This window comes from Oreochromis niloticus, linkage group LG16 (genome assembly GCF_001858045.2).
Source record: "Oreochromis niloticus isolate F11D_XX linkage group LG16, O_niloticus_UMD_NMBU, whole genome shotgun sequence".
NCBI classification, from domain to species: Eukaryota; Metazoa; Chordata; class Actinopteri; order Cichliformes; family Cichlidae; genus Oreochromis; species Oreochromis niloticus.
Window position 1 is genome coordinate 20,621,586 of NC_031987.2, and position 20,263 is coordinate 20,641,848.

The 20,263-nt window shown below is 41.0% G+C and overlaps 1 protein-coding gene across 3 annotated transcripts in view; it reads left to right on the forward strand.

Moving 5' to 3' along the window:
* sytl5 (synaptotagmin-like 5) overlaps positions 1 to 20,263 on the forward strand; it is a 45,935-nt gene that overhangs the window by 12,034 nt on the left and 13,638 nt on the right. For 2 of the 3 annotated variants that reach the window (XM_005457847.3, XM_005457850.3), the window contains exons 2-7: positions 13,560 to 13,880; positions 13,971 to 14,186; positions 16,040 to 16,152; positions 16,270 to 16,366; positions 17,332 to 17,428; positions 17,545 to 17,638. In XM_005457847.3, coding sequence (XP_005457904.1) covers positions 13,762 to 13,880; positions 13,971 to 14,186; positions 16,040 to 16,152; positions 16,270 to 16,366; positions 17,332 to 17,428; positions 17,545 to 17,638 — 736 coding nt within the window. In that variant the 5' untranslated portion in view covers positions 13,560 to 13,761. The remainder of the gene's footprint in view (positions 1 to 13,559; positions 13,881 to 13,970; positions 14,187 to 16,039; positions 16,153 to 16,269; positions 16,367 to 17,331; positions 17,429 to 17,544; positions 17,639 to 20,263) is intronic. The other variant, XM_005457849.3, reaches the window with a different exon arrangement.

The following is a 20,263-nucleotide window of genomic DNA, read 5'->3' on the forward strand; positions in this document are numbered from 1 at the left end:
ATCCTGCTGGAAGCAGTCATTAGAAAATGGGTACGCTGTGGTCATAAAAGAAACAATCCCACACACCATTACATCACCACTAGCTTGAACCATCGATACAAGGCAGGATTGAGCTATGCTTTTTTTGTTGTTTTTGAAAACTTCTTGCCCTACCATCTGATCCCTCTCACTCTACCAGCACTTATCACTAAAATCTACTTCAAGGTTCAGAAATGATCTTCTTCATCTACGTTGTAACGCGTGGTTATTCGAGTTACTGTCAGCTTGAAGTCATCTGGCCAATCTCCTCTTATCCCTTTCATCAAGAAGGCATTTTCTCCTAGAGAACTACAGCTCACTAGGTATTTTCTGTTTTTCAACCCATTCACTGTAAATTTTAGAGATGCTTGTGTGGAAAATCCCAGCAGATCAGCAGTTTCTGAAATAGATCAGCCCATCTGTCACCAATAAAGTCACTTAAATCAAATTTCTTCCCCTTTCTTATGCTCAGTTTGAACTCCAGGGGATTACTTTGACCATACAATGAATACATTGAGTTACTGCCATGTGATTGGCTGATGAGATATTTGTGAAACACCTGAACATGTGCACCTAACAAACGGCTATTGAGTGTTTGTACCTGCTTTAAACATCCTTGTCTCCCACAAATCCAAAATAATATTTGGGAGGTTGCAGGTATCAGGTTCTTTGAAGTGAACTACTATTTACAATATATTTTTGATGAGGTCTTAATCAACAAGTGTTTATAATTGTTCCAAACTGTGCAAACGTGGAGGGGAGAGGTGTTGTTCCCCATTTATAGGAAAAAATTTACAAATTTTGGGATGTGAGTAGGAGGCAGATTTATCCAACTGCTATTACAAACAAATATCCTGAGCAGGTTGTGTACTAATCGGAAGGTTAATGGTTTGATCCTTGGCTCCTCCACCAGTGAGAATGTCAGAAAACCCTGAGGCGAGATGGTGAACCCTAAGTCACTCCTGTAGCATATGTCAGATGTATGAGTGTGTGAATATTAGCTTAAAGCTAAGAAGAAAGTGCTTGTATGAATGTAGATGAATGAGGCGTCTAGTAAAAGGCTCTCTGTGTGCTCAAATTGAGTACAAAACTGCTATATAAGCACCAATCCATTTACCGTTTACAGATGTTCTTACTGGGACACTAAGTGTGGATTAATTAACCAATGTCTATTGGCAGGTTCTTGACATATTGCTCACACTGTGTGGTAACAAGCTGCCAAGGCCTTTAACAGCTTACTGAGATACAGTGTCAAGGGCAGTGATTTTTTTTCCCTCCAACATTTAGCACTGTGAAAGCGCCAAAAAAAACGTCTGCAAAGCCAACATTAGTGGAAACAGACTGCTGCAGATATGTAACAACAAAACAAACAAATTAAGTATTTCGCCTGGTGTGACGGTGGGGTTATCCGTGGGTGGGGGAGCTATCTTGGAATAATGAAGCTTGAACAAATGAGGTTTTCTAAAGCTTTTCCTCAGCAGTCAGCTTTGAATGCTCTCACACAGGGCGAGACGCAGCGATCGGATAGCTCAGCTAGCAGTCATCCTTTCTTTGAAGACATTTGTTAGACTTCACTCAGCAGCCGACAAGAAGTTCAAACAAAACCCGTTTTCTCTCTCCGACACAGGTGGTCACAACTTTTAGGGATGTTGCAGGAGTAGTTTAAAGTAACTTCCCCCAGTTCTGTTTTTGGGAAGGTGCTTATGGTATTGGGGGATGGAGAGGCTGGAGATGAAAGCGAATGTGAAAAGCACCTCATTTGAAGCAAACTGGCAGCTTGCATCCAACAGTCTTCTGAAACAGCCAGACTCAAACAATTATGATCACACAGCGGTCGACTGTCTGTTGGGAGATGAGACACTAAAACTCCCTCGTGGTTCCACAGAGCTACTTCTGCCACACTTTGTGGTTGTAGATTAGTGTAATGTTTTTTTTTTTACGATCATGATGTGTCACCTTGCAGCTTTGCCTGTGGTGGTTTGAAGCAGCTTTAAAGCGCTTTTGCCTTCAGATATGTGAACAAAGTCACCCCACTCTAATCTTCCATCCAGGAAAGATGACTTATAGACAGCCAATCGAGGATGATATCGCAAAGTTTGGCTGCCGTTCTCTATATATGTCTTTCTGCTGTATGTTGGCATCACCTTCTTCGCAGACAAAAGGCCAAATCAGGCGATGACAGAGTGTTAGTCACCGTTATGCAAAGTGTCAGGCTTGATGGAGGTGGGTTATTCGTATCGGCACCTAATGCTGCTTCATTACCTTTAAGCCAACCAAGTAATTAAGGTTTTAAATTGGATTCCAGTTGACAAACCGTGGTGAGCCGTGTTTCGGCAGAGTTATTGGTATGCAGGGAGTTCAGGGAATGAATTGATGAGTGAGGAGTGAAGGAAATTCACGCTGACAGCAGGTTCTCGCTGATTGGCAGTGACACGAACAGTGTGTCTGACAGACCTCCAGGCTGAGAGAAAGGGTCATTAGTGCACTGCAGATATATTATCTACCCTGAGGTGTGTGTGTTAGAGTCTAAGCAAGAGACTGAAAAAGAGAAGACAGTCAAGAGAAATCTACGAATGCTTTCCAGTCGGACAAACACGTCATGTATTGTTGCTGGTGTGATTTTTGTCCTCACCCAAATCCACCTCACGTCTCTTCCCAGAAACCTCTCCACTCTGCCCCAGCGCACCACATCTCATCTCGAGCTTTCCGGTGAAGACGCAGCCTGCCTATTGATTTCACCCCACTGTGAACACTGGTTCACATCCGATAGCAGGAAGTAGATTACATGGTGTGGAGATGCACGGCTGAGATAGCAGGATAAATCTTATTTCCGTCCTCAGATAAGGCGGTTGAGCTGGAAACCATTCTGAACATGCTTATGGATTGTTGTCAGTATCTGCACAGCAGAAAGCAATAAAGTAAGAGTCTGTGCACTAACTGCTTTATAAAGAGCTTCTCAGTCTGAAGACTCTCCGCTGGTAAATTACGTTGTCCCGAGCCTGGCTTTCACGTGCAGTCGTCTATCTCAAGAGGTTTGTGCTTCATCTCATTCTGACGCTTAGAGAAGCAATTGAATTTTATGTCTGAGTGTAGATTTGTCATCATTGTCAGATTGGTTGTAAAACTATGTGGGTAAAAACAACCCTGTTTGACTCACAGGTGCAAAAGATCAGAAGCAAACGGCGTACAGGAAGCAGGCCGAGGCAGAATCCAAAGCACACGCAAGATTAAAGAAACACAAGAGCTGAGGCACAGAGTCGGTCTGGTCAGGCTACGAAAACTAGAAGAGCCTTTGTAAAGTATTAAGGAATTATCCAAAAACCTACAGGTTTCTTCCTTAGCACACGCTCTTGAAAATCATTTTGATAGTTTTTGTCCTGCTGACACTGTAAAGATGTATCCAGCAAGACACAAGTCAACATCGTGGCATCAATTTTATTTTTTTTTTAATAAATAAAAGTATCTGAGCATTTTAAATCGAACCACAGCAAGCCCATTTGAGTCATACCTTCAATTTGTACTTAGATGGATGTATGTGGCAGTGCCGAGAATTGCTTTCCTGTTAAAATGCTCCAGCTCTGGTTGAGCAACACGTTTTGGACATTATCTTCAAGCACTCTCTTTATATAATGCAGTATTTATTGTTAAATCGATGACTGGAAGCAGGCCCGAGGCAGTGAAGTAGCCCCAAACCACATTTTGACCACCGTGCTTCAAGGCTGGTTTGAGGCTCTCCCGAAAAGCTTTCTTTGGTTTGCACGAAACACGTCCGCTCAAACTGTGCAAAACAGCTCTGTGTCCACAGCACATTACTCCAACACAGCTGCTCTTTGTCTTCATGTACATTGGCCAATAGTCTTTTATGCACTGATGTTTGCTCTAATACCAGATGCTTTTTGTCTGGCACACCTCCCATACAGGATCTGATTTTACACATGATGATTATTGTAGCGTCTTTACTTTACAATATAAAACACACCTTGAGGCGTTTGTTTTTAGTAGCATCATTTTTGCACCAAATGGCCTGTTCCTATTGGTTGGCGGCTGTTCGAAATTAGACGAGCATCTCGCAGTAAAATATTTTATTTCATGTTATTTGGAGATCTTTTCAAATCCCCTGCTAGGATCATATTCATTCACAACCTTTTCTTTTAATTTGATCGGACCCTACGTGACCTTTTTCATAATCACTCAAGACTTTTGTACAGTGCTGTAATTTAATGGATGTGAAGTTGTGATAAATGTGACTAATCACCAAGATGACGTTGAAGTTTAATTTTAAGCATAAGTTGTTTATCGTGCTCATCTGTTAGCACTTTATCGAAAGGATCTTTGATTATCTCAATATGCTCAACAGACGCGTGCTGACTGTAAAGATTTCCACTCTGAAAACAAAAGTGTTTGAATGATGGCAATAAATTGAGAATCTATCAATATATCAGTTAAATGGGTTGTAATTACATTCTATATTTGTTTGCTCTTTCAAGCAGGTCTGCTGTATTGGTGCAGTCTGCATGGTAACATAAGCAGCGTTTATGAGTCAGAAATGTGTTTTTGCAGCACTGTCAATATAACACGAACACGACAAACGCGCGAGCGAGGGGTGGTGATTAAAAATGTGTGCGTAAACAGGTGTACTGTACCTGAGGAAAAGAGGCACTTGCTATCCAAAGAAAACAGGGATTTGCTCTGTCAGTCTCTGTCATATTCTCTGGTGTTTGCAGTGGCAAGGCGTAAGCAGCTGTGAAGTGTGTTATTATTGACCTTGGATGGTGAATAATTGATGCTTCCTACACTTAGAGGAAGTCTGCCCTTGTGTGTTTGTGTGTGCTCCACATAAAGACCCCGTGTTGTTTGTCTGAATCCGGCAGAAGGTAGTCTGCGGCTGTGTCAAGCGACCCGCTGTTTAATGGTCATCAGGGATGCTCTCTGTTATTCATCATCACTACCGAGTCCGACTGCATTAATGATTCAGCATCCTGTGAATCGCCACAGGAGGATTCAGAAGCTATACATTAAAACAAAAGAGTTGAGCCACAGCACAATCTGCCAGTTTTTATCCTGGGGAGAACTTCCCCGACTGACTGACTGTTAATAAATGAAGCTGTCTGATACATAGAGCTGGAAATCTTTAAACTTTATTAGGTTATACAGACTCTCAGTTCTTGTAAACACTTCTTTGGGCGATATATATTGCTGTGCCTGGGGAAGTTATCTAGAAAAACCTCTGCCTCCCAGGAGATGAAGAATCTGCTGATTAAAGGTGAAGGGATAACTCTTTAAGGAAAAACTGATCTCTCGAGTCAAAGATCTAAGCTGCTTCTTGCCGCAATAACATGTCTGACGCTGGAGTCGAAGCCGGTGAATTTTCAGTTTGAAGAAGTCAGCGTGACCCACATTTCTACAAAAACACACTATATAATGTTCTCTCAACCTCGCTCATCCCGCTAGAACTCTCTCACAGAAATGCTTTGTGCGAGGCTTTCAAGGTTTATAATCCAATATGATTTATCGAATTGCAGCAAAACCTTATATCATCTAACGCATATCTGGCATTGAGAGCTATAATTAAAAATATACTGCAGTGATCAGTAGCTAATGCTATTCCTGTGGTGCTGACATTAAGGAGTCTGCTGTGCTACTGTTTTAGTTTCACACCTTCTCTCCATAGAAGTCAGACTCTATGTGCTGTCTGACGAAAGGACGGCAGCGTTTTATTTTATGTCCTTATTTTATTTGTTTGCTGTTTTAAAGAAAATTCACTGGTTTATTTTTTTTAAGTCCTTAGTGACAACGCCAGCTGTGTTTGTTAATGTTGGGGAGTTTAATCGGCTATGATGGATGGAACATAACAGTTAAGCTGAAGCAAAATGCTCCCTTGGAGTCATTCTGAGCTGCTGTATCGTTATATCACAAGTAACAGGGATGAATGAACTGTACATTGGTGCCTTCTTACCTTGTCAGACTCCAGGGTGGGAGTGGGGGTGGGGGGGCACACATAAAATATTACAGAGGGCTGCTCCTGGTCTTTGGGATGCATTGAACCCTAGTTGTAAGGTTAACTGTCTGTAGCAGATGACGATGTAAAGAAAATTGGAAAGCCTGCATTTACAGCTGTCTGGCTCAATTTGTGGCAGTGATTGCTTTTATGTACACTTACCTGACACTATATTAGGTACACCTTTCTAGGTGTCCCCTTTTTTGCTTTTAGAACTGCAGAATTCGACATGGCACAGATGCAACAGGTTGCTCGAAACATCAAATCTCAAAGGTTCTCTTGTGGATTGAGATCTGCTGACACTGGAGGCCATTTGAGTACAGTGAACTCATCGTCATGCTCAAGAAACCAGGTTGAGCTTTGAGACATGGCTATCCTTGTGATAAAGGAATAACACGATCAGCAACAATACAGCATTACACCACCATCAACTGGACCATTGATACAAGGCAGGATGGATCCATGCTTTCACTTTGTTTTTGCCAAATTCTGATCCTACCATTTCAATGTCACAGCAGAAATCAAGACTTATCAGTTTTCCAATGCTGGTGAGCCTGTGTGAGTTGCGGCCTCAGATTCCTGTTCTTAGGTGACAGGAGCAGATCATAAAGGTGCCAAACTCTTTTTTTTGTTTTTTGTTTTTATGAGTGAAGTAAAAAGTGTTTGTTAAAGAAGATCATCACAGTAATTAAATGTAGAAAATAGCGGACATCTCTAACCCCCTGCGAGATTATTGGATATGACTAATGTTTGGCTTATTCCCGCAACATTAGTTTGATTATAATTTCATGATTTTGCGTACAGATTTATTCTGTTGTTTATAAACTGCGGTAATGATTTCAACCACATTAGCAGTCAGTATTAAATAATTGCGTATGTATTTTTTCCCATCATTTCTTGAGTGTGGAGCAGAGGGGAATGCCTCCTTCACTAACTGCTTTATGAGTAAGCACTGATGTGGGTGTACTCGGTGAAATATTGTGTTGTTTGCAACATGCAGTAATGCTCAAATAACAAAATTATAGTCATAAAGTCTTCCAGTTAAGCCAGTCACGGTGCGTGTATAGAGTTCCATTTAGCAACATACTGGAGCTCGAGATAGTCCCGACATCACTACTTGAATTTAGTTCAATTTTAATTTTTTTTTTTCTGCAAATCTTAAAGTGCTAAACAGCTGGGGAGAACAGATGTTTATTTTAATCAGAGCGGCAAAACAACGTGAGCAGAGGGGACAACAACCATTACAAACAAAACACGAAAAACACGAGGGAGATGGTGACTCTGATATTTCATATTTCCTCCCCGTCTTCTCTCCGGACCCAAGATGACTGGATCTCAGTGTGGGGGGAGGGAAAAAAAGTTCAGAAGCATTTAGAATCAGTTATTAAAAAGCCACGCAGCAGCAGGATATCACACTGAATCAACATGAGTGCTTATACTCCTCACAGTGAAGAAAGAGTGCAGCAATGCAGCTTTTAATTGTCTTTAGGCTCTGTTACATATGAATGTATTAAATGACTCTGGATAAAAGCGTAGCACGCGTACCGAGGATCACTCAGTGTTGGTTTTGGTCTTCAGAGGGGAATCTGTGACAGTAAGGAAAATATCAACAGACCCGTCGTTCAGAGGCTGACAGACATGCTGTGTCTGGCAGGGCTGTTATTTGCCAAATATCACCTGGTGTGTAGAGCACAGACCTGGACCCTTCTGCAGCATGAGAAATGAAATAAAATGACTCATCTTATCCTGTTTTCCCCCTTGGAAGGTTTCCTTTCTGAGAGAAAAGAGCTGAAATTAAAATACCGACGCTTTTCTACCAGCATCCTGTGGCCTTGGACTTTGAATTATTCCATCCGGCCGCTGAATGCTCAGTTCACGTTTGTTGCATGTTCATTTCTCACTCATATCTATTTTGCTCTTCTGCCAAGTGGAGCCCACCTGCGGCCTTTAATTGGCAGATTGATTCTGCTATTTGTAAGCTCGACCACCTGCAGAAAAGACCAGACTGACAGCTGGTGAAATGCCACAGAGTTGCAAAACACAGAGAAGACCGCAGTGTGGCTTTGTGGCCAGATGTCCTTGATAGAGCACAGAGTCAGTGACAAACAATCCATTACATGCTTGAATTGTGAACAGTGCAAAATATGAAAACCACCGCTGTGCAGAGAGGGAACGAAACAGTGAGTCACCGTACTTTCCTCGAAGCAACGTTTATTAGCGCAGAGCTGAGCAGCCAGTGTGTTTCTTCCACTCGGGTCCCAGAGTTTCACTGCCTCCTCACTCGTGTTTGCTCAGGGCAGAGCGGTAGCGGGAATGTGTGTTGTGTGTACTCAGGGAGGGCTGCATCAGGATACCAGCCCTACAGTAGCACACACAAACAGACACACAGTGCAGTGCCCATGACTGTAATATGACAGGAGCTTAGATAAATATTAGTTTTGCTTTATTTATCTTGTTGACCAACTATTGTTCGTGAGCGGACTGTACGTCAGAAGGGTCATGTGACATAGGCTGTGTTGTTCTGCTCTGTATTTTTTTTATTTGATGCACAAAACTAAACCTAAGCACTATCACAATCATAACAGAAATTTTCAGTATTTGTAAAATTATTGTGTTGATAAAAACAAGCAAAATCCCTTGGCAACAGTGATGATTGTGACCTTTATGAGGTTTTTTTTTCTTTTTTCATATTTTAAAGGCACGTATTAATCACCTTGTAACTACATCTTATTTTCTGTTCTTGCTTCTGTCCATGCAGAAGTGGAAATCCTTGTAATTTTCATTAGATCGGGCAGTTAGAGGATCACATGAAGTATGAATTAGCTCATGCAGAGATAAAATGTCCTTTGCTAGTTTCCAGATTTTCCATTTTCATGCCACCAGAAGCTACAAGCTCACATATATTTTGCTAACCCTGTAATGCCAAGTGTATCATGAATTTTTGTGAGTTGTTGAGGCTTCTGCATCATCAGTATGATATTTTTCTCTCAAAAGACCTAAATAAATTGCACCATACAGTTTTTAAGCAATAAATTGAGGGAGAAATGCTGAATATAGCAAATATGATACAAAATAAAACTAGTACATGTATAAGAACATTGTATTTATTATTTTAAATGTAAGTGTAAATAATAATAAGTAAATAATCCAACATGTATTGAACAGATAAGGAAGTAGAAACATGTAATTATATAGCAAATTTTAAATCAAAGTGCGTAATGTTAAAAATAAAAATACATTTAAAAAAGTTCCTAAAAAGCTTAGACCTCAGGATGGTCGAGTGATTGGGAAGCGACGATCTTGAAGGAGTTCATGGCTAGAGCTTATCTACCACATGCAGGTGCAAAACATTTTAAGGTTTTACATTCAAACTGTACCAGTTTACACTGGATTCTGTAATACACAGGGAACCAGTGCAAGGCTGCTGTATTGTCCTATTTGGTAATCTGGCAACAGTTATTGGACTAATTGTATATGAAAAGAAATGACTGACTGACTCCAGTATACAGTGCATTCACAGCAGTCCATTCTAGATGTAAAAAAGCATGAATAACCCTTTGCAGATCAGAAGGTTTTAAAACAGATTTTAGTCTGGATGTTGTTCTGAGCTTTAAGAAGAAGCCCACTGAATCTCAGTCACAACGCGTTTTCTTCAGCTCCAACTTGAGGCTGAATATCTCGGCAGCTGTTATTTGAACTACATCCTCCAGTCCTTTGACGTCTCATTGAACCGTATCACAAGGTCAATATTTGGCCACGTCTTTGCTTTAGGACCAGATACAATAAAGACCTATGTTTTTCCTGCCATCTTCAGATGTACTACATTAGCATGCTAACATCCCCAAATTAAACAGTTGGCATGCTAATGCTTGCTCTTCCTTGGCTTTAAGCACAAGCTAGAAGTATGGCTGCAGAGGCTCAACCCAATCCAGGATTTCTGGGACAGATACCCATTTTTGGCGAGTAAAAGATCTCATGTGGAAGCTTGTTTCCACCACTGAAAAACAAGAAAAAAATTTGACATTTGTCAGAATTTTAAAGTATTCTCCCAATTTCAAATTATTTACTGTGATTTTTGCATTGAAATTTTGAGGTAATAACCTGAAATTTTGACTTATGGACAGTAAACCTTTTTACTATTTACCATTTTTATTTAATTATTTATTTTTCCAGTGATAGAAACAAGCTTCCATACATTCTTGATATATCTGAGCCAACTTTGACTTTTCATCACTAGCTAGTTAGCTGCATTTGCTCCAGACAGCGGAGTTGTAGCATAGAAAGATGTGTCAAGCTATCCTAAACATATTGTTCTTCATTATATTCTCTATAAAACTGCTGCTCTAATGTCTGCACTGGTATTGTTATCAGTATCACTGACAGGTTGATATCATCCTAAAATATTTGCCAGCCCATATATCAGTCAGGCTTTGCTGCTGAGCAGTTTTTCTTGTTCCAAGAGAAATCACACATTAAGTTAATAGCTGATAAAGGCATATCTGAATTCAGCTGCTTGAATCATTTAAATTCTAAGGTATCTTTTATTATTCTCCCCACCTGACGTCTAAAAGGTGAAGCAGTATCTCTTCATAGGTTACAATGCAGCTGGAGTTCGGCTTAAAATGCCATAATTGCTGATGTCAAGATGCGCCTTTGGCTGCAAATGAAGCTGTGATGAAGTCTGCCGGTTCATTAGTGCTAATTCATGTAAAGTGAAAGGAAGAGGGAAGAGAAGAAAGGACGAGGATGAAAGAGACAGTAATGAATAAGGACTGAAGGAGACTGGTGTGGGTCTGGGCGGATCTCTCCAAGCCATCAAATTTGGTTTCCCGACTTAATTCACGCAAGCACAGGCAGAATTTTGTCCTCATTTCACCCCATATGCATTAGTATGTCATCTTTGTGGTTGCTTTTATTGTGCACAATATTCTTAGCGGTTTATTTGATCAGGCACTGCAGCGAGACAGAGAATATTCTCTGTGTGTTCAGATACTTTCAGACACATCAGAAGAAATCAAAGCCACTCAGGGTTTCCTAAGCACAGGAAGGATTGGCTTTTTCACTCATTTACACTTTTCCTTGTGGACCTTTTATCATAATCAGGACTGCTATAGCTCAGATGGTGCAGCTATTAATTGTAGGGTTAGTGGTTTGTTTCCCAGCTCCTCCTCATCATCTTCCTGTCTGTCTGTAAGTTTTCTGCTTTTTTTTTCCGGTTGTTTTTCTGATTAAAAATTCACAAACTTCAAAGCACAGAGATCAAAACAACATTCGAGGGAGACTAGATAAAAGAGATAAATTATATAAAAGTGTTGGAGCGAGACGCTGCTAAACTCCAACCTGCTGCTCTTTGAGGCTGCACCAACAAACACAAATGTTTTAAACTAAATAATAGTATCAGCGTGCGCAGATGCAAACAATGAAAGAGATGATGTTTGGTAATTTCAGCTTTTTGATTTGTCCTGGTTTTGGTAGGATGTTACCATGCTAATATTTACTGATGGGATTGTAGCACAGAGGGCCAATCATGTGAGAGGCACAAACTAATAGGTAGGGTAATCACGGGCAGCAGGAGAGGAGAGCGCAGGTTGATCACACCGACTGAAATTGTTTCATATTCCTGTAGCTTTGTAGCATCAACCTTCTTTTATTTATATTTTTAAAGTTGTTGTTGTACTTTTTGAGTGCCTTAGGTGCTTTTATTTATTAATATAGTGGCTCAGCTAGAACTTTTATTGTAGGTTGAAGAGCTGCGGAGATGAATAACCGTTAGCTGCTGCAGAAGAATGCAGTGTACTGCATTGATTTTAAATACAGTACACTGCAAATGATCAGTCCTGCCTTTTAGCAAGTTTATAACACTACAGAGTTGGTTTGCAGACAGATTGTTTTGGTTCATGTTTGGCTTTCAGTATTGAGTATTTCAGTCTTTTGTAAAACTGATTATAGTTTAGGAATTCTGACTCTGTTTTTAGCGCTGTGGCTGATTGTGTCCTCTGGTGATGTTCCCTTATGTTCGGTGCTGATATTGTCTGTGCTGCTGCATTTAATTAGTCTCATTTGAAGAGTAATTTGGTTTACATTTCTCGAAGACGATAATCCCAGTGCTCCATCACTGGGTAGTTAGCTTCCAGCCTTTAGGATGGTTTCGCTTCTTCTTTTTTCTTAATGCCTTAACAAATGGTGGTTTTGTTGCTGATGACCCACACTGACTGCTGCGACCTTTTCATGGAAGCCCTTATGTCTTGATTCACCTGTGATACAAAAAGGTCTGGATTACTGAAGGTATTTGGACAAAAGCAAGCTGCCTTGTGACGGTGCTAGAGGTTAAAATGAAGTTGTGCTAATTAAAGCAATATATTCAATAACTGTTGAAACATGTCAGTAAAAAACATAAACGTGGAGGTTTGTGTTTAAAATATTTAACAGTACCAACATTACAATGTATGTATGGACTAGAAAGTGACCCATCTGCACATGGACCCCACAAGGGTCCAGATCTGTTGTTGAGGAATCTCTCTCCAGTCCTGCATGAGTGCAGTGATTATTGATGAACATGTCCCAGGTATGTTGAGTAGGACACATATCAGGACTAAATGGTGGCTGACGAAGTGTCTGGATATGCTCCTGATCCAGAGAGGCCTGCACTGCTCTGACAGCAGGGAGGGCAGCTATTGTTCTGGTGAAACAGCCGCAGGGCGGGTGCTGCTGCAAGAATAGCATTAGTACAGGTTGGAGCACCTGATCTCAGCACCTCTGCGCAGTCAGATTTCCACCAAGAATAATCACATCATACATGGTGCTCTCGCGGACATGCAAGGCTGCAGCAGCAGCTCAGAAACATCAACATGTGAGCTCCTTTGTGTTCAGTAGACAAATTTATAAAAGGCACTGTTGACTTAACCTTAACAGAAAACTACTCACAGAGTATATTTTTGTTTCTGTAAGATTAGATTAAATGATATCCTGAGAAATGAATTCATAGTAAAACAAAGATTTAAAAGCTTATTTCACTAAATAAAAATGATAAAACCTATATGTACTATAGTATATATAATCCTGTGTGTATGATTGTTCCCCTCTGCATTATGGATATCTGCATGTCTTAGCAGACTGAGCAATACTGCCATCTCTGTGGCCGTGTCAGGTTATATAAAAGCCATTGCCGTGAAGCTGGGTGGTTTGGTTTGCAGGTGTGCAGATAATTAGTACGTCTTGTCGGGAATTTCACGGAAAGATAGAGCTTTGCTAATGTAAGCTCAGCAATGTGGGTGCAGTGCTCTGAATGTCAGGCTCAGCTCCTAATTGGGAGGTTGTTAAGCTGCTGTGGAGCCGTCAAATGTCTACCAATTACTTGTGCTTCCACTTGTAATACGGAAAATCATTGTCTTATTTTAATTAATGCTTTTCAAACTGGCCTGAAGACAGGTATATTAACCAGGATCAAACAGGATTTTTACCTCGAAGCCGTGATGATTTATAAAGTTATTAATGCCAGATGTATGTTAGTGACTTTTCTTTGTGTCTGCTTGACCTTGTCTAGGTCTCCAGGGAGTTCCAGCTTTCCCCCAAAAAATCAAATAAAAGAAGAAATTCTGGAGAGACCCTGGCAGCTTTGAATTCATACCTTTCCAGCACTAAAAGAACAAGATGAACACCGCAGGATGATGTAGTTCTTGCTGACGCCCTCCATGCAACTTATTCCTCTGGCTGACATAACTGGATAACTGGTGACCGTGGGATCAATGGAGCAATCTGGGAAGGATCTGAACCTCTCCTTTCTGCTGGAACATGAACGAGAAATGATCCTGAAGGTGCTGCAGAAAGACGAGAAGCTGAGGAAAAGAGAGGAGAAGAGGATTCGGTGAGGACTTCCATGTCACCATTTAAACTCACCGTCATCACGTTTACTTTTCTTAGTGTCCTGTGACGTTCTTGTATTTCTGTCCTACAGGAGGCTGAAGAATGAGCTGCTGGAGGTCAAACAAAAGGGTTTCATCCGGCCCCAGGATTTGGGAGCCCGACAGTGCACTCGCTGCCTCAAGACCCTGGGCCTGATCTTCGACCGGGGCGATCTCTGCGAGGAGTGCCAGTCTCGCATCTGCAGCAGCTGCCGTGTTGTGAACCCCAGATCACGCCAGTGGAGATGTACCTTCTGTGACAAGCTCACGTAAGTCTGACGTCTGAAGGGGGACCAGAGCAGCGTTCAAGCTTTTTTTGTGCTAAAGATGATTAATTGCACCACATCTGCCTTCATTCATCAGTGAGGGTGCCCTGGGGTTTCACTGCTGTGATCTACAGGGCTTAAAAGAGAAAAAAGCACTGCTAGTCTGTGTAGATCTATCATGTTCAAAAGTTAAATGAGCTAACATGTGAGGACTAAACAGATGCAACATTGTGCAACATCTTTCTCTGACACTTGAAGCACTCATTACCTTTTCTTTCTAATCACGATTGTCGTTAGTTTCTCTTGAACTTACCCTGCAGCATTGCCACATTTAGAGTTTTTCTGTCCTCTAAAATTTGCAGGGTTTTTGCTTATTTGTTAGTTAGTTTGTTTGTTTGTTTGTAGCTGTAAAGCCTCATTTTTCAGCTGGTTGTTTTACTGTAGTGTGATTGATCAGGTGCTGTGAGCTCTGTTTGGAACCATAAATCATCCCATCTCTGCTCTGGCAAGTCACTGTCCCTGACTGTCGCACACCTGGACAGTGAAAAAGCCAGCAACCGTGAGCCATCACCAGCCTTGGCTCCTGTGTGATGATATTTTGAATCAGGGATTTTTAAACTGGTACCGTACGTACAATATTTGAAAGGTGCAGTTAATGCAAATATCCCCAGTTTCTGGGTGACAAAGCGTCTTGACGCACTAGTACTCGAAAGAAATGTAGTCTAATGAGCACTCGAAGGTTTCCAGTTATTCTCCCCGCCTGCTGATTTCTGTGATGGAGGGTTAAATAACAGAAACACCTCCCTGCGCAGTTCATTAGTGTCACAGCAGCTTAATAATTGTGCTTTTAAATAAGCTACGCTCTAAAACAGTTTCAGCAATAACTCAACATTATAACCCTCATGAATAAAGGTGTTATTTTTAACGCTGAACTTAATTAGCTTTGGTGTCAATCCCAGATAAATAACACGAGGCATTTCAAGCTCTGTTTCAACCGAGTGTGTTAGAATATCTCCAAACCTCGTTTCTTTGAACCTTTGGGTGCTCCTGGTGGGAGTAATTGTCCGAAGGCTTTGTAATGCCACTTTTGATTTAATCTGCTTTAGCTTTAAGCTCCAAGCTTCCAACTACCGGTGTATGGTGGCTCCGAGCTAACTAAACATTCACATTAAAAAATGTTTCTGAGAAATAAAGACGCCAGGTTTTCCACTGCTTAGTCTGAATAATTATGCTGAGGCCAGAAGATCATGTCTCCAAGAAGTAAAACTTTTCTCAGCTCACGCCCACACGTGTAGCGAAAAGGTTTACATGCAGAAGATCACAAACCGAACCAGAAAAATGGATTTCGCCTAGGGGTGCCGGATTAATTTCAGAAGTTAGGAGGGTAAAAGGGAGAGAGAGAAGTAAATGCCCACCACTCTAATCAATAGTTTTTCTGCTTTGTGCTGGATCCGTTCACAATGGTGATTAAAAATGCAAAAAGCATGACATAAAAGTGTCAAGGTATGATTTACAACTCGTGTTTAGTGTTAGTTAATGAGACAGAAATGCAATCGCTGGCCAGTAATGCAAAGATGTAATATTGCAACAGCAACACTTTCTGAGAAATATATTTTTCTATGTGCAAAGTATTACCAAAGCTAAAATTCAAATGTTTTTCTCATTTTTGCCTGCTTTATATACCCGGAGTTCTTTGAGTCGGTTGTGATGATTAAAATGAGAATTCAGAGACTTGGAAATAATGTGCGACATGGGAGAAAAGAGCACTTTCCTTCCTTCTTGTTTCCTGCGATTTTACTTTTACTACATGTGCTGTCTTGAGGTGTTGATTCCCCTTTAATGTCTTTGTACGACAGGGAGCTGAAGGTGTCGAGCGGAGAGTGGTTCCTGGAGGAGAGGTCTAAGCGCTTTGAGCGGGGGCAGTTGAGCAGTGACGTGGTCAAACAGACGATCCTGAGCGCCCCACTGAGTGAGTCCGACTGCTTGTGTTCTTCAAACCAGAATGATTACAGTTGAAAAGACATGTTAACGGTGCATGAAATGTGCTGATTTCAAAACTCACTCGCTGATGCGTTTGTTCCCGAAGGCCCAGAAGTAAAAAGGGCCGCCCCTTCAAAGCAGGAGAAACCTGAGCCTGCAGTATCCAACAGATTAACTGTACTCAATGGTGCCAGGAGAAAAGGGTAAGCAGATAACGCAGAGTTTAACAGCTGTTTAGCTTCATACAAACACATACTGACCTTAATGAATTAAACAACATGAATGTATAATGCATGGAGGACATGCAGCACATAGACGGGATAAAATCATCAGAGAGTAAATGTGCAATGTGTTGAGTGTGCACCTCAGTGTGAAAGCATTAGAAAAGATCAAGTGGACAGTCATTTGATGTGTGTGTGTATATATATATATATATATATATATATATATATATATATATATATATATATATATATATATATATATATATATAACATATTTATATACATATCTGAGACCCTGAATGTGTTTTAAAGTACATTTAGTAAAGCAGAAAAGCAGTAATTGGATTGTGCCGCCTGGTATCGCTCCTCATTTTGACTGCGCTCTAATGGTTCCTGAAGGCAGCACAGAGAGGCATATAGACAGAAAGCAGAGCAGCTGATAAACAAAAGACGATAGGGATTCACTTTCAGCATTTCATGGAGTTGCAGTTATTTTATCACTTGATGAAATAACTAGTTTTGTCCAGGCTAACAGACCAGCAACGCCAAGGTGGCTAAAAGTTGGTTCTGCTCCATTACATTTTTGACAAAAGCAACCTCCTTATTTGATTGAAGTGATGTAGGAGCCCAAATTAAATTTCCTCTGCAGGATGCAAAGCACACGAGTAAGTTACTAAACTCACTCGCTTTACTGGTAAAGCAAACAGATGCAGTGCTGAACATCTCTGTTTAGCGCTGCGCAAAAGTCTTGAGTCACGGCTCATTTCTTCTTTCTGTTTTTGTTTCAGAATACAAGCAATAAGTAAAAAAAGTTAATCTGAAATATTTTCAGCATCCAAACTGCTTAAGAAGCAAAGCTAAAACGTTTGCCGTCTCTGGAACTGCCTTCAGTGTTAAAATCTGGATTAGATGCTGTCATTCAGCTGACCTCTGTGTTTTTTCAGGGGTGGTGCAGAGGGTATGGAGTCCATGGCATCCAAAGACCTACGTCCCCGGTCTCTGGACAGATCATCCAATCTTGATGCTAATCGGAGGGTCAGGGTCAGCAATCGATGCACACAAACAGCAGCGCACTGGGAAAATTGGGGAAAGTTTTTACATTTGGGGTGGAAAAACTTATTTTAATAGTTTGTGTGTATATTTTTTTTTTAATGCAGCCTGAAGGAGCAGAGAGTGACGACCCTGAGGGCGCACCTGAGAAGAAACCTTCCGGCCCGAGCATTTCTGTATCCAGGCCCTCGGTTTCATCAGGTATTTTCATTTTTGTCCCTGCACAACGAGGTGATGTGAATCCTGCCACCGTTTCACAGCTTCATAGCTCTCACCCAAGCATTTTGATAATTCACAAGCTATCAAAATAAGTCACACTTTCAAGAACGATGCAAAAACACTCGTCTCCACTTCAACTCAGACTGTAGCTCACAAAACATAAAATTATTCCTTCCTTTTGGAGAAAATGTCACATCTGCACGAACTACACTATTAACTTCCACACTCCGAAGTGCCGAACCTCTTCATCTCTTTGGGAGCGCTTACCTGCGCTCCTATCTGCTGGCTCTGTAACTTTATCAAGGTTTTTTAAAATGGCTCTGATGAGCGTTTTAGTTAAAACACTGCTGAATGAAGATCTCTACTCAAAGCCAGTTGTCAGACCAAAGCAGTAGAAAAATAGTTGTTTTGCTCTTAGTATTTTTCTGTGCCTGATTATTTGGTCGATAAGAACTATTCACAGCTTAATTCTTCACTCTGAGACTTTTTAAGCTGCCTGAGGCTCATTTCAGGTTTAAAATTTTAATTCAGTTTTCTTTTGTTTTTAACATGCTTTTATAAAACAACTGCCACACATCTGGCATTTTATTAGGTACACAGCCTAGCTCTGTTGTCCCTGTTGTCTTCACAAGAAATCCTTCATGCCGCAGATTCAAAAAGTAGCTTTTGGTTCGTGTTGACATGGTCATAAAGAAATTGACATGGTCAGCAACAATCCTCGGGTAGGTTGTGGTGGTTACACAATGCTGAGCTGGTACTAAGAAGCCCAAAGTGTGCCATTACACCACCACCATCAGCCTGAACCATTGATAGCAGCTACTAGCTGATTGATACAAGCTGTAGCACATGGCTGTAGCTCAGGAAGTAGTTGAGCAGGTCATCTTCTAATTGGAAGGTTTGTGGTTCAATCCCTGGTTGCTGCATTCTGCATGACAAATCTCTGAGCAAGATACTAACCCCAAGTTGCTCTCCAATGCATCCACGGAGCATGTGGCAATGTTAGATAGAAATGGGTATCAATAGACAGAATCTAATCACTTGTCATTATAAGAAATCAGTGACACCTTAACGACAGTGTTGTAATACAGCCCTCTGACACCAAAAACATGAGCAAACGTTTAAGGAATCACTTAATGTGTGTGTACCTGTACCGTTTGGCTACCGCTCAGCAAACAGATATAAATGACCAAGCACCACAGCTCTAAACATTAGCACCAATGGTGACGATAAGGAGTGGTGAGAAAGGCAAAATGGTGTAGTTTGGAAAAGGCTTCACTCTCAGTTCCCAGGCCTGGCAGTTCCTCCAGCACAGAGAGAGAGGAAGGACGCAGAAATGAGCTCTTAAAGTTTTTTTTGTGCTGGCACTCAACAGCCGATGGGCTCCTCCAGGAAACGGACTGAAAATCTAAAAACTTGACTTGAGATATGAAAAAAGACCCCTCAGCTTTCAGTTTCCACTCTCCAGAATTTAATTTAGAAACATTTGAGGAGATATTTTTGGAAGTCAAAACAAGATCTGGAGAAAAGAAGAAAACATTGAGTGAGGGGAGGAAATGCGCACTTTCTAATTAGAAAGGCTCTGCATAACCCCCTCATATGACTGCAGAGTACCTGCAATAAGGTTTAGCTGACGTGGGGATTATGGTAAAGTGCTGAAGCACAAACAGGGTCTACACAGCGGAGATATCGGAAGGAAGCCTTACCTGCAATCTAATTAGAAAAGTCAGATGGACGAGTGGTAAAACATTTCTCCCACTGAAAACGCTGCGCACGATGAACACAATCAACTTTTTGAGGTCTAGTGCAAATCTGCAAGATGATTTTATGGCATAAGGTCTTTGGGAGGAAGTGGCATGGAGTTCGGATGGAGCTGTTTGGCCACAATCCAAGGTTTCAAATGTTCAGAGAGAAAAATGGAGAAGTATATGCACCTTGCTTTAGCCGATGGATCAGGAAGATTGGATTTCCACAAATGTCACTTAACTCTGAAAGCAAATAGCATGCAGCTAAGAAGTGAAACTGAAATAAGCAACCTTCTACAACAAGACAAGGATCCAAAACGGACCTCTTTCTTTTGAATCTTTCTGAAGTTTTTTTCAATAAACCGTGTTTTTTAGACCTTTTTTAGGAACATAAATTAATTTCACTCCAACCAGTCGCAGCAGATGGCCCCGCCCCTCCCTGAGCCTGGTTCTGCTGGAGGTTTCTTCCTGTTAAAAGGGAGTTTTTCCTTCCCACTGTCGCCAAAGTGCTTGCTCATAGGGGGTCATATGATTGTTGAGTTTTCTTCTGTATGTATTATTGTAGGGTCTACCTGGCAATATAAAGCACCTTAAGGTGACTGTTGTTGTGATTTGGCGTTATATAAATAAAACTGAATTGAACTGAATTAAATTTAAAGCAACAAATACTTTCGAAATCCCACATCATAACAAGAAGATTTATCTGCTGCAGACGGCACGATTGAGCAAACAGGAAGTTAATGAGTTTCCAAATCTGACCAAAAGTCTGCTGCTGTCTGCCTATATTTCTCAGTGTTTATGTTACAGCGCTGCACCTTCAGAACAGTTTTTCCTCATTTCTCTTGCCTTCTTGCCTCTCTTCCTT